Source organism: Castanea sativa, chromosome 2 (assembly GCF_040712315.1).
Source record: "Castanea sativa cultivar Marrone di Chiusa Pesio chromosome 2, ASM4071231v1".
In the NCBI taxonomy this organism is placed as follows: domain Eukaryota; kingdom Viridiplantae; phylum Streptophyta; class Magnoliopsida; order Fagales; family Fagaceae; genus Castanea; species Castanea sativa.
The window spans coordinates 45799051-45814463 of NC_134014.1; the positions used below are offsets into that span (position 1 = coordinate 45799051).

The 15413-nt window shown below is 30.9% G+C and overlaps 1 protein-coding gene across 1 annotated transcript; it reads right to left on the bottom strand.

The window, feature by feature from the left end:
* Positions 1–8160: 8160 nt before the first annotated feature.
* Positions 8161–14150, bottom strand: LOC142625975 (methyl jasmonate esterase 1-like). The gene is made up of 3 exons (XM_075799732.1): positions 13760–14150; positions 9029–9160; positions 8161–8644 (listed from the first exon to the last, which is right to left on the bottom strand). Exons 1-3 carry the CDS (start codon positions 13934–13936, stop codon positions 8357–8359), a joined length of 597 nt encoding a protein of 198 aa, XP_075655847.1. The 5' UTR covers positions 13937–14150; the 3' UTR covers positions 8161–8356.
* Between the last annotated feature and the right edge of the window lie 1263 nt (positions 14151–15413).

A 15413-nucleotide genomic window follows, 5' to 3' on the forward strand; every position in this document is an offset into this window, starting at 1 on the left:
GAAGCAAAAACAAAGAAACAAGAAAAACCCAGCAAAGAAATCTGCAAAAAAAAAAAAAAAAAAACCAACAATCTAACAAATCCAACACCACAGCCAACTCACTGAACCATAAATCATAGCCTCACCAAACTACCACCATTGTTAGACACCACCCAAACCCCGGACCAGGAAGCAAAAACAAAGAAACAAGAAAAACGAAATCGTGAGATCGGCTGAGCAGCAAAGCAACCTAATTGTCTAGATCGGCTGAGATCGAAGCAGCAAAGAGTGGTGGATTCAAATTTTTTGGCGTTAATGGATTTGTGGGTTCAAATTTTCTGGGTTGGTTTAAATTTCCTTATGGTTGGTGGGTTCAAATTTTTTGGGTTTAATGGATTTGCGAGTGCAATGGATTTCTAGGTTGGTTTATTTTTTCCTACTATGAATTTTTAGGATTTGGCATATTTGTTCTATCTATGGCTTCAAAAGAAGATGGAGAATCTTCTGGGTTCCTTTTTTTACCCTCGCTAGCTAGGTTCCTTTTGTTGGTAGTATATACATAAAGAGGGAACCAATTATTGTGTTGATTGAACAAGATTCGGGTCACGATATGGGATTTGGGTTTGAAGATTTGATTTCTAAGATGGTGAGAGAAGTCATTCTTCAATATGTTGCTTCTAATTTTGTTTCTATAGTGGCTTATATAGTAAAATGGATTTTTTAACAGAAAAGGCAGAGGTGGGTAATGGGTGTCTAACGAAGGTCACCTCAGGAGGGTTAAGTGATAACTTTTAAACCACGGGTGGATACTTTTAAAACAGACCAAACCACAGGTGGGTAAAGTGCAATTTCCCCTCAATGAAATGCAAGAAGGATAATCAGATTTGTCATCTTCTATCTTTTGTGAAGGAACAATGGTATCTAGACTCCATTGTTTAGGAAGTGTAACATCATTCCATCTTATAGTTTGAGGTATTTTCAACCTAGAATTCTGTGTGGAGGATTGCAAAAGAGGCTTTAACAATGTCTGGCATTGAATCTAATTGTCTGTTGTGGTGGATAATAATCTGTCTGATAAAACCTACTTCAAATAATTATGCTAAATGAAAAAGGGCAATCTTTCTTATAAGGGCGGTCTTCAATGTAGTATTTTCTGTAAATTGCTCTATTAGAATAGTTGTCTAGTTCGAACAGTAATCCTGGGAAAATGCAGGGCTGTTCATAAACTCTTAGTATGCCATGTACGAAGTAATGGTGAAATCTGTCATTGTATTCAACTGTTTCTTCTGTTAGGACCAAACATTGTAGTTTGAAATCTGTCATCTTTCAAAGGTTGCTGTGTATGCCCTACTAGAAAAAAAAATTCTTTGTTGGATCTTTGGTGGTAGGTTGGAAAAGGATTGTCTCATCCTAAACATATCTTTTGGGCTATATTTAGAATAATCAATACCATGTCATACCAAATTAAATTTTGGTGGCTATATTGGTTCTCTGCTAATAGAACCTTCTTGCCATTCTTGGAAAATATTAGAGGCTTGAAACACTCAACATTCGAAGGCATCACACCTTGTTCAATTTTATAAATTCGAGTTCAAGAAATCTCAATCCCATATTCTTTCATCAACCAAACATCATTATATTGATTATATTATTGATTATCAATCACAATAAAACAGATGTATCCTCCCAGCACTTCTAAATGCCTTTCCAAATGTCTATCCAAATAAACATTTGGTGTAAATGGCATTGTATAGAGCAAGAATTTCTCAGTGTAAAGACTAAAAGCAAGAAGCAACTCCTCCTGAAACACCCTTTGATCAGCAACTAAACAATGCATAACTCCATTCAAAGATGTTGAATTCTGGGACCATATCTCCTTGTTGTTTGGCCATTGTTCTTCAATTTGTTTTCCAAGACTATGATAGATTGTATACCTTGAGTACAAACTCGACCTTATCTCTCATATCAAATTTTATGGCCCTCAACACCTTATAGTCATTGTTATGAGGATCATGCCCAAATGTTAACTCGAAATACATATCACCCAAGAAACTAGAAGGTTCCTCTATTGGTTCAATAGGCAATTTCTTGTAGTTCCTGATCAATGGATTCCAAATCAGAATCTCTTCATCATCCTTATAAAGGCAAACCAAGCCATGACAAAAGTCCAAGATGTCCCAATTATGTAATGGGTCATGTAATGGCTGATAAATTTCAACAGCCCCGCTAAACTAATTGTCCTTTGGGAAATCAACGGAAAAATATGTATAGGCGGAGGGAGGTTGTCTTTCTTGAAGATGAGGGTGCATTCTCTGTTGGTCTCGATGGAGTGGTTGCGGTGCATTATGATGAAATGTGAACTGGCGATTACAACATACCATTGCTTTGAAACACAGAAGAAGCATACGAGAGGTTTGACAGGAAAACAAGATAGTATATCGGTGATTAGCTCTACCGGTATATTTGAATGTAAGGAGGAGGCCATTGGTTATGGATTTTTTTTTTTTTTTTTGCAAAAACTAAAACAGAGAGACTAAACTAGCTCAAGAGTTTTGAGAAAATTTTATCTCATGGATTGAGATAGAGAGTAATCTTGTATTGTATAGATACTAGAATTACTTTTTATAATTATAAAATAAAGAGGAATTGCAGGAAGCAATTATGCGAAATACAAAAGTAACAAAACTATATATTATGGATTACCTCTATTGATTTAGTGTTGTTGTAATCAAGATAAGTGAGAAAGTAGTTTTAATCAAGATAAGTGATTTTCTCAACTGATTTAGTATTGCTAGAATTTATGATAAGGGATTTTCTCAACTGAATATAGGTGAATGGGATTGAATCTTGGTGGTTGGTGATAATGGGATTGAATCAGTGAGTCCTATTAGTTGAAATTGAGTTTATTTGGTTATTCACTTTAGTGGTTATGTTGAATCGTGTGTGTTTGAACGAGAAATTTTTGGTTTTGATTATTGTGCTATTGTAAACTCTAACATATTGGCTCTAAAACTGGAAAATAGATATTATGTTGATTTTTTGTATTTGACAAGTCTTTCATAACATACAAACAAGGAAATGTTGGAGCACAATTGAAATCTTAGGCACACTAAAAGGACTCACTGTAAAACATAAGTGTGGATTGCAAAATACTTGAATATAGATCTTTGCTTTATACAACTTAGCTTTTTGGAGTTGTGGTGATTTAAATGGAATAGTGACATAATAATTTTAACACATTGCTAAACATGTTTATCATATTACTAACATAATCAATGTTTTTGGCCGACGGTATTGATGTATTTTTCTTTATATTTGTGCAAATACGAGATTTGTGGCAAAAAGACATTTTTTGTGGTGCTACTTGAACTCAATTTCATTTTTGTAATGCATGGAAGACATCTTTCATTTATATATTGTTGTAATTGCTTTGTGAACAACTTACTTCAATGGTTTAATAGTATAATGGTTTTTTATTTAATTTTTAGATTGTATGGATGATTTGTTTATGGATGTGGTTGGAAATGAATGGATGAATTGTTTATAGATGTGATTGGATATGAACAAGTTAATGTAATATAATTACAAGTTAATGTAACAAACACTAATAAATTTTAAAAAAATGTTGACGAAAATTTCTATTACCAATAGGATGAACTCTGAATACAAGCAAAAATTAATGACAAAATAATTTGTAACCTAATCTATTGAAATTGAAATTAAAAAAAAAATACAATTAGTGACGAAATATTTCGTCACCAAATATGGTAAAATAAACAAAATAGCAAATTAAAAATAATTGGTGACGAATTTATTATTCGTCTCTAAACATAATGTTTAGCGAGGAATATATTAGGTAACGAAAAACTTTCATCACCAATTATGGTTTTATTAAAAAAAAAAAATTAAACAAGTTAATGGACATTCTGTGACCAAGATCATGCGACGAATGACATTTTGTCACCATATGTCTTAGGCGACGAAATATGGATATTTCGTGATGAAAAGTGTTCATAATCATAGGTCTTGTTTGTTGAAATGCATGTTATATAATAGAATAACATTATATCATTATATTCTATATTTATAATAAAATGGGATCACATCTAACAATCAAAGAATACAAAAGATAACAGCATGATTTATTTTTAGTATATACTCACCAGGAAAAAAAAAAAAAAATTCATATTCCTCTACTGTTTTTATAGTTGTATGCTAATGTAGTATTTAATGCCAAGTTGAAGGGTCCAGTTCTACTCCCACTTAAAGAACCATATGTCATTTTCATCAACTTTAAGAGATATAGATAATAAATATAACAACTTTATTTATTTTTAGTTTATAATCCTTTCTAATTTTATTTTATTTTTTAAATAGTTTATACTCCTTAAAAAATAAGCAAAAACATTAACTATGTTATAAGAAACATTTCTAACAATGCATTAAAACTAGTCACACCAATAAATTAAAGTAACAACTCCTAAACAATAAGTTGTAGAAAGCAAAGATACATTTTTAGTGTAATGTCATACAAATATTTTCTAACAATGCATTAAAGTATTCACACCATGTAATGCAAATTAAGTGCAATAATGATTCTTTTTATAAATAAAAAATCTCATTAAGAAGCCACTTACCTCGAAAGGCCAACCAATTTTACCTCAACCGGGCACCACCAAATCAAGCTATCCAATTACTAGGCCCATCACCAAGAATCTAAGAACCTAGTAACACAAGGATCAAGCCTATCAATAATGACACCTATCACAATGTTTACCAAAAAACTTGTCTCCAAAATCGAAAATAATCCCCTAAAATTAACCAAGGGTACTAAGGCCTAATTTAACTATCCTAAGACAAGTATCCTGTCAACTTAAGGAGGAGGAGAAGATCGAGGTTGGGAACAAAGCCAATCATGTTGCCTTACTCTACATGGTTGTTTGAGTCGATACAACAACTCGAATTTGGGTTTAGAGTTTACACTCTTTTAGCGAAACTAATGCTGAAACATAGGTCACAATTAAGTGAGATGATGTGCAATAAATATTAAATTTGTAATTTGTTTTATTGCAATTGTTTCTCAATCTTTTTCATATACCAAGATTATGGCTTCTTTGATTTTTGGTAAACAATTTTTGGCATCAACATCTCATTATATTTTCAATAATATATATATATATATATGAATTTTTATTTTATTTTTGTTTAGGCTGGTTGATAAAGCAAGACTTGGAGGAGTGAATCATCTTCGTCAGTAAGACAAAATACAAGGAGGGTGGAAAGTCATGTTCATGATTAAACATTCAAGGTATTAATTATATGATTCATGGGCAATTTAAATTTCAATTTGATGATGGATTTTCAATTTTAGAATTATTGCATGTGTTGCAAATCTATATTTAAAGTGTGAAAATTTTATATAGAAAGATTTTTAGAATGATGATTAGTTTTTTGTGGTTAAAATGAATCTTTGTATATAGAAGTCTGAAAAATTCTTTTGTTTTAATGGTTGCTTAAAATGGTTTAATTGATCTGTTACATTGTTGATCGTTGCTACAAAGTACAAACATATACAAAATAAACAATTTTAGATCTAAAATTATTTGCTAACCAATAATGTTGGCCTGTTATAGTTTATTATTAACATATGTGCAGAGTTTAAATATAGTAATTGTCATTGTATATTTAAAACTTTTATGATTTACCTCTTACAATATGGTTTTCATGTTAAATTATTTATTAACCCGGTACAAACAATCATAATGTTCATCCACATGTCTCCTATATTTTAACTTCTTTGTGCTCATTTAGAATATGAGTATCATCTAATATTCAAGATTACAGAGTATAAGAAATATATTTATTAAATAAATAAAAAAATGAAATATTTGCCTATTAGGATTTGTATAGAGGAAGCATTCATTTATTACATTTTTTTTTTCATCTAAATATCTTGCAGTAATTTAATACAATTGTTTAATTTTCCTTTAATGTTTGATTATATTTCAAATGTAATTATACTTTTGTAGCATGCTTAAAGTAAATATATATAATTTTTGAAAAACTATCTCGTGCATCGCACGGGTTAGCAACTAGCTATTATTATTATTATTATTATTATTATTATTATTATTATTATATGAAACTAAAGTCTTTAACTTTTTGTTGACCTCTTCAAAACTTGCCACATCATTATTATTTTTTCAAACATATATATAAAATCAAAACTTTTGACTTTTTGTGGACCTCTCATGAGCTTGCCATATCATTATTATTATTTTTTAATTATTTAACTTTTTTTAACTACAATTTTTTACGTCAGCCATATTAAAAATAAAAAACTATTCTTCCCAAAAAGCAAGACCCAATACTCTCCTTCCCAAAAACTTAGATGCTCCATCAGTCTCCTTCTTCTGCAAAATTTCTCTGCCACTAAATCCTTTCCCCCATGGAAAACACAAGCACAAATCTGATTCACATCATAATAACTCTCCACAAGAGAGACCTACTTCTCCAATAGTATATATATGACACACCACTCTAAAACTCACTTTGCTCATTCTTTTTGTTTCTACAAACTCTTTGTCCTCAAGGTGTGTGAATTTTAGAGTTATCAAGTTTGGTGAAAATTTAATCAAACCATGTGTCGTTTTGATTTAATTTATTTTTTGGCTACTTAAAAATAAGATAGTTTTTTTTTTTAATTATTTTTAAGCAAAGTGGACATATTTAATAGAAAAATTATCACAAAATTTTTTAAGATCTCATTTTTATTAGTTTCCATGCATAGCATGAGTTAGCGGCTAGTTATTATTATTATTATTGTGTTTTAGTGTGCTAACAATAAATGCCAAAACATTTGATACTAGTACTCTAACAAATGAATTAGCAAGAAAAATCTCACTGCTCTTAGAGTGTGTTTGGGAAGTGATGAAACCCACAGCTTATTAGAGTTTTTAGCTTATTTTTGATACTATTTACGGGTATCATTACACTTTTTGATACTATTCATTGATCTTATTGTACTATTCAACTACCTTTTAGCTTTTTTCTACCGTACTTTTAGCTTTTTTCTACCGTATTTTCAGCAAAAAGTTTTCAATTTCAACTAAATAAGTTGTTTTCAAATAGACCAAATCAAACAAATATGCAATTTAGATGTCAAATTGGTTTTGGGAGCTCACAAGTCACATCACATATGCAATTATTGTTGAGGAGTGAGAACTCAAGAATTATGCCTTGTAGTAGGGAAAAATATGCCTTGCACTTGCATCGGGTTTATGTTTCCTCTCTCTCACAACTGGTGGGTCCCACTAAGGAGTGAGACCCACCAAATGTGAGAGAGGAGAAGCATATATCTTATGCAAAGTATAACTTCTCGGGTAGTAGTACTAGGCTACTAGCTGTGTGGGTCAACTCTTGTTCTTAGAGTCATCCTGCTCTATGACATCCAGCTCTAGAACTCACCATCTAAGCTATATAGTATATACCACTCAACACATAGCCACATCATTTGACAATGGCTGTTTGAACTTATCATAATCAAAATCACTCATCCTCTTACTATAATATTTTATAATAAAAAAAACTGTTAAAAAGTTAATTAGTTTTTCATAAAAATTTCTTTAAATGGTTTATTAATGCATACCCTTATAAAATTTGTATCTTGAATGATTCTCATTTTGTAGCTCTCATTATTGTATTTAAACTTTGACACCATATCATATAAAGCACAAGATATATGTATGTTATGTTTGTAGACAATTCTATATTTATAATTGTGGATGGTTACACTACTGTGCAAGGTGGTAGTTCAGCTTTTATTTTGATGATATTGTATAATTTTGTTAAGTTCAGATAAGTATGGTTGACTGGTTGGGGATTATGTGCACATGGAGGTGGCCACATGTTTGAAGATGGTTAGGACTAAACAAAATAGATGGTTTTATCAATGTTCATTGTAAAAGGAATGCCACATTTTGCAACAAATATTATGAATGGTTACTGGATTTATATGTGCAGGTTTTGAAATTGAGCATTTTTTTACTTGCTTTTGTTGTACAGAACCACAAAAATAGTTTTATTAGGGCACATAATTACCAGTATTTTTGAGACACATACAACATTGCATTGTGCACACATACACATGATGCATGTAAATCACATTCAATACCTCAGAAGGAATAACAAGAGTTGAAAATATGTTATTGCGCATTTGCAATAATTTCACTGACATTATGTTTTTTTTTTTTTGAAAAATATATTATGGAAGATGCTTATTACACACAGTATAATGGATTTTACCCATACATTATATCAGATACATAGTGAAAAATATATTCGGAAGTCCAACATGAAAATGGCATAAATAAGAAATTTAAGAATATTTCTCCACAATCTCTTCGAGACATGAGCACAGCTCCTTCGGTTTAGAAAATATAACCATATGATCGGAACCAGTTATCACCTTCACTTCATCTGTTGGATTTTTCTCGATCATCCACCTTTGTAAATCCTCATTTATAGCACTGTCTTGGTCACACACAATATAAACTCTACGAACAGACCCATATTTTTCCTTGGTTAGTTCTGCTTCTTTTAACAACAATGCATCATGACCATAAAGACGACAAGGTCTCACCAATGACATAGCAAGCGCCAAATCCTAGTTCAGTTCATCATTGATCATTGTTAAATAAATCTAATATATATATTAGCCTAAGATAGATGGACACTTCATTTGGGGTGTCATACCCTTGTGTGTCATACATATGTCGTAACAATGTTCTATCTGCTGTATCATGTTATAATTTTTCAAAAATTGCTCGTGTCATTGCGTTGTACCTATGTTCGTGTTCATGTCGTTGCATCCAAGATATTAGCTAATTTATTAAGAAATTGAAACTTATACAAGCTGTTAAATTGATGGTTGCATGCCCGACTAACTTTTCTGATTTTTTTTTTTATTATAATGTTTTCTTCCTAATTAACATGTGACAATGTTGAATAACTATGAGGTTAAAGGAAAGTCTCAACTTTAAATTCTTACCTCAGGTGGGGAGAGCTGGTATAACTTGGATGCCATCAAATTGGATCCAAATAGCATTGTGGTTGGTGGGTTGTTGGGCCCTTGATCGAATGTGAATTTTGAGTCCATGGGCAAATCCAACTTCCGAAAGATCTACATATAACCAAAGATATCATTATGCACATTTGGGAACTAGTATGGGAATGAGCAATGATCACTGACTCAATGAGAGATTTGGAGCCCCTTTGATTGTCCTAAACTTGAGAGAGGCATATTGGAATCCATGATCTAAACAAGATCTAATTCACAGAAAAACATGTAATAATTTCATTTACCTTTATAGTTAATCTTTTCATGGTACATTCCTATGATACTATTCCTCATAGGTGTATCCTCATTTCTCCATAAGGCCACATCACATATCCAAGCTCAACGGTTGGGTTATTAGTTTATAATAAAAAACTATTAAAGTTTATTCTCTATAGTTTCAAGTCCTTTAACATCCCAAGTATATATAACTGTTGTCAATTACTAGGCCCCATCCCATAACTTCTATGACTTGATGTGTGGTAAAGAAACCCGGTAACCTCACTGAACCAGCGGTCGACAATGACTTAAGTCCATCATGAAGTGGAAGCATGAAACTAGTATATCTATAAGATAAAATAGAAAATTCACCCTTGCTATTACCTTTTACAATTCAATTATGCTATTACACCAAATTCAAATCCTACAAAGTTACTAGCAAAACAAGTGGAGGATATATACAAACTCCAATAAACTTTTGTGATATTGCAAATAAGAGCACATTTGTTTTGACGCAAAATGTTTTGATTTTTGGTGTTTATTCTGAATGGAAAATTACTAATGAACCAATCGGTTGATCTTACTACGAACTACTAATTTATCTGGAAAAAAAATGATCGAGCAAGAAAGAGAGTCTTCTCAATCGCCAATCTCATTGCGAACTAGTCGCAAATCTTTAAAAATAAATAAATAAATATAAAGATGATTGACGAGAGGGAGAATCTTCCTAACCGCAGATCTCACCACACCATGCAAAGCTTCGACACCATCAAAATGATGTTGTCAAGGCAAGCACCAAATCTCCTTAGGTCTCTATATGTTGAGTCATGGGGTGGCTAGGGGCGGTGGCCATGATGAAGAGTGCGGTGGGAAGGGAGGAGGTCTCCAATTTAAAAGGTTTGGGATGTAAATTGTTTTACACCATGCTTAGTCATGCCAAACATTATGTTGAACTAGTGTAGCCTTAAAATTATTCTTTATTTTTTTATGGGTGGGGTAAGGAATGATCCAACATTTGAAACTCTGTTGCATATATGCAATATTTGTGATCACGTTTATATATATCACAATGAATTTACATGTGCAAGTTAATTATTAACATTAAAAATAAAAATAAAATAAAAAAAGAGCATTATGCAAGCCAAATATACATTATCGACAAGTGCATTCTTTTTTTTTTTTTTTTTTTTCCCCAAAAATGAGCATTATAGTAATTCATAATTGAGCATTTAAAAAAAAAATTGTGTTCTTAAGGGCACTCATTGACCACCGCGCACCCTTGGTGCGGCAAGTATAAATGCTTATGGGGTGTGGAGGGACAAGGGCCGATGTTCAAGTCTCGAGAAGGGAGTTTGACACACATATACACTTAGTTAGGCTAAAGTAGAAATTCTATCTTGTATAAAATAAAAAAATAAAAAAGGCACACATTGATAAGAGATTTAAGGTTCAAGTTAGCTCAATTGATAAAGTCTCTAATGGTTGAATAAGAGATATGAGGTTCAATACCCGCCTACACCAAAAAATGATTAATGTCTTAAACTGATAATAAAGAGCTATCATTAGGAGCTGAAGCTATAAGTTGAAACTCTCTCTCTCAAAAAAAAAAGACTTCTTTAATAAGAAAAAAAAATCACAACTTTTTTAATGTTGAGGTGACATATTGTGAGTGTGCAATAAAAGAGATTTTCATTTTATCCTAAGTTTAGATAGAAGGAGCGGAAGAGATGAATGGAAAAGAGAACACTCAAATATACTTCATCCCTTATCTCATCCCCCTTCCCCTATATATATGTGTGTGTGTGTGTGTGTGTTTGTCTCTCAAAAAAAAAAAATATACTTCAAATTAATATATTATGACTTCTAGTCCTTTATAAATAATAATAATAATTACTATTACAAAAAACACATTACTCATCAACAATATAACAGCGGTATGTGTGTGTGTGTGTGTATATATATATATATATCAAATGAAAAAGTGAGTAATTTATTATTAAAAAAATTAATATATAAAAGCTCAAAGAAAATTTAATTAGATTTTAATTGGATTCTCAATTTTGTGCCAAGTGAATTATTGAATATAAAAATCGAAGAGTCCAAATCCAATTAGATTCCAAATTGGATTTCAATTGGAGTCCAATTTTCCACCATGTGTCCATTTATTTATTTTTTTTAATTTTTGTGACAAGTGAATTATTAGGTAAAAAAGAAGAAGAAGAAGAAATGTATGGTTTAAAAAAATTATAAGCTAATACTATATATAATTTGAATCTCTTCTTATAAAAAAAGTATAATTGTGAATTGTGATTGTTTTTAATTGTACTATGCATCTGCACAGGGTTACACACTAGTATATATTTAAAGTCAAAATTGAGAGAAAATTTAATTAGATTCCAATTGTTGTCTAATTTTGCATCACATGTCCTATCAATTTTTTTTTAAATTGTTCTAAGTGAGCTAATATTGTGCAAAAGACGAAGATTCTAATTTAAATAAGCCATAAAAAACTCAATAAACAAAAAAGAAGAAGAACAAAGAGTAAACTCATGTATATATCCAAAAGATTTATGTATATAACTATGACTTAAAAAATTGTGTAACTTTTACACTAAGTATAATTTGAACTCATATATCATTTATGAGATGGGTTTAAGTTATACCTGATGTAACTTTGTAAGAGTTACAACTTTTATAAGCCATTGATTTGTAATAAATCTAATGGTAGAAACACTCTAATGATATGTCATCAACCTTCTACAAATAAGTGATCTAATAACATTAATTATCTCCAACTATGTCCATAAATGTTTTGTACCCTTATAGAAAACTTATTATGGTTGAACATTGAAGTTTATCTTTACTCTAATTTTTCACACCACAATATCCTCATTTTCCTATAATTCCTTCTGCACAAAAGAATCGTATATCACCCACCTCACCTGATCTCCATAGCAATTGGCAAACACCAAAAATTTGTCAAAAACATATATGCTGGTATAGCACTCTCCCAAAATCCTAAGCTCTCTCCTAGGTTTGTATCTTTGAATTGCTTGGTGATTTTATAGTGGGGAGACATATGTTTATTTTGGCAAAACGGGTCAAAATCAATTATACGAAAATGTGGTGAGAAAATTATAGTAAAGAAATGAAAGTTTATGAATTTTCTATAAGGGGACAAAACATTTAATAAGTTGGTTGGAGGGAGTTAATGATATGACCACTACTTTCTATCTACCATTAGATTTAATAGAAATTAATGGTTTAAAAATGGCGTTATTTTTACAAAATTACATAATGTATAACTTTAACTCATCTCATATTATATATATATATATATATATATATATATATATATATATATATATATGTGTGTGTGTGGATATTTATAATTATAATTATTTTTAATTGTATTGTGTATATCCAGAGTGTACGTAATCAATTAAAGTGATGTTAAATCCATCAACTCTTGGAATGTCAAAGAAGAAAATCACGTACTTGTCTAAATTTGGAAAAAAAAAAAATGTCGTGACATTGATGAATGAGAAAATAAAGGAATGATTGTTCAATGGAAGAGATAAGAGTGAGTCACGTGTGAGGCTGAGGCCTGCATAAAATCTCAAAGCCAATGTCTGTCCAAGTGTCCATTGCATTCTCTAGGTAACTGAGTAGTTTTAAGATTATAAATTATTTCACATTTTTTTTTTTGACATAATTTTAATGTAATAAATTATAAGTGATTAACTATTACTTATATATGAATTAATTTTTATTTTTTATCAGTTATATTCTGCTATATCACAGTTGTGATAAAAATTGTAAAAAAATTTGTGTTACTAGACTTTTCAAGCAACGTACTCTTATGAAAAGTGATAGTCGAAGGGTCATAATGGCCTTTCAACTAAAAGTTTTAAGGAAAAAATTAACGGCCTAAGTGTTTCGGTTTAGAAAATATTTTTTTAAATGTTTTATGAAAAAAAAAAAAAAAAACTGACTTTAGCTTTCTATATTACTCGTATGAGTAGAATCAAAACTTTCCTAGAAACTCAACTTAATCCCTCACCTTGCAACCCAGAGCAGTGGCTTTGCTCCGGTAGACTAGAGACTCATGCGGTGATAAGAACTGGTCATTTTTTTTCCATGTAATCTCAACCAACCTTAACTTATCGTGGGCTTTATTTATAAAATCTATGCCATACAAATTTTAATGTGATTTTTATAAAATGATCTGATTATGTACAAACATGTCCTATCATTTTTTGAGGGTGAAGGTTTCAAATGTAGAGAAAAGATTTGATTAGTTAAGTTAAGAAGAAACGAAAGGCTGTACAGAATTTTTCGAGTCCATTATTTTCATGACATTGCCATACCCATCTATTATCCAAGATTGTCAAGCTAGATTGTCTTACAATATCTAATAGCAGCAACTTAGATAGAGAGCAGTACCTCATTATATACTGCAGAGAAATTGAGGTCAGTACCAAACATATGGGCTGTAGCATATACTGCAACAGAAACTTTCTCAGGGAGCTTTTCCATGGTAAGAGAGATACAGGCTCCACCAAAGCTGTGGCCCACAAGGATAACTCTTTCATCTGCTGGAAGAGATGCCATGAATTCCATCAAAGGCTCAAGGTAATCTGATAGTGATCTGAGCTCATGTGCTTGCTTTGGGTGAATCCCGCTCGCAGCTAAGTCCAAGGCTGTTACTTTATGACCAGCCGATTACAGTAGAGTTGCCACTTTGTACCAACTCCATGCTCCATGACAGGCTCCATGAACCAGCACAAAATGCCTCTCCTCCTTCATTTCCTCCACCTTGTGTTGTCAGTTGTGTGCGACTATTGACAATTGCTTAATCATTTATACTTTTTAGAAGAAAAACTAGAAGCCTCAATAATTGGACACGCTAGCTTGGCACTTCTTTTTTTTTCTTTTTTCTTTTTCTTTTTTTAAGAGGGGTAAATTTTATGGTGACGCACTACACTAAGAGGAATGGAGCCAAGACTTGGAATTAGAGAATATAGCAGTATAAACTGAAAAAAAAAAAAAAAAATTATGAAACTTGCAAATACACAAAATTATTGAAAAGAGAACTTGACTTTTTTTAAAAAAAATCTTCCAAATCAATTGAACCTTTTCTTTTGAAAAAATCAAATATTATAATTGATTTTCTCATAATCTCTACAAATAAAATATAATTTAAACTTATCATCTCATTAAATATTCAATAATTTACAAATTATTACACACAAACACTCAACAACTGACCAATGAATTTCAAAGTTGAAATAATCTCAAATTTTTTTTTTTTTTTTGGACAGATATTTACAGACAAACACTAAAAGACAAGCATAGTACAAACAAAATTTAACACTATCAAGTAACATGGTTGATGTGTTAGTCACTACTACAGTATTTTTTATAATAAAATATTACTTTAACTTTATTAAAGAGAGAAAGAGGTTTCTCCAAAAAAAAAAAAAAAGAAGAAAAAGATAGAAAGAGAAAAAGATGGCGCATTAGATGTTATCTGCCCCCCCTCTCTTTCTCTTCTATTTTCGGTGAGTGTAAATTGTGGAGAGAGTTCTTGGAAAAAATGGATATTTGCTCATAATTTACAAACTATGCAATAAAATGTCTTTGTTTTGAAACTATTTAGCAAAATGCTTTTATTTTTTAACTCGATTTTAATAAAATTAAAACAAGTTGTAGAATTCGACATTAGCCATATCAAATTCTATGCAAATTTTTTCATTTAAATTTTTTTGAAAATTCAAGTGGAACTCGATAGTCGATATTAGCAATATTGAGTTCCACTTAAAAATATACATAAAACTCGATTTTAAGAATATTGAGTTTTACATAGAACTTAATTTTGTTAAAATCGAATTTAAAAAATAATGAATATTTTCTAAATAGTTTCAAAACAGGGCAATTTGCTGCATAAATTAAGGGCAAATGCCCATTTTTCCTAAGAAATTTCTCATCTTTGTCTCTCTTTTATTTTCTTCACAACTCAGATAATCAAATCAAGCTAATCAACCGACAAAATTTTAGTAATTTTTGGCACTAGAGATTTAGATATGAGAGATAAGAT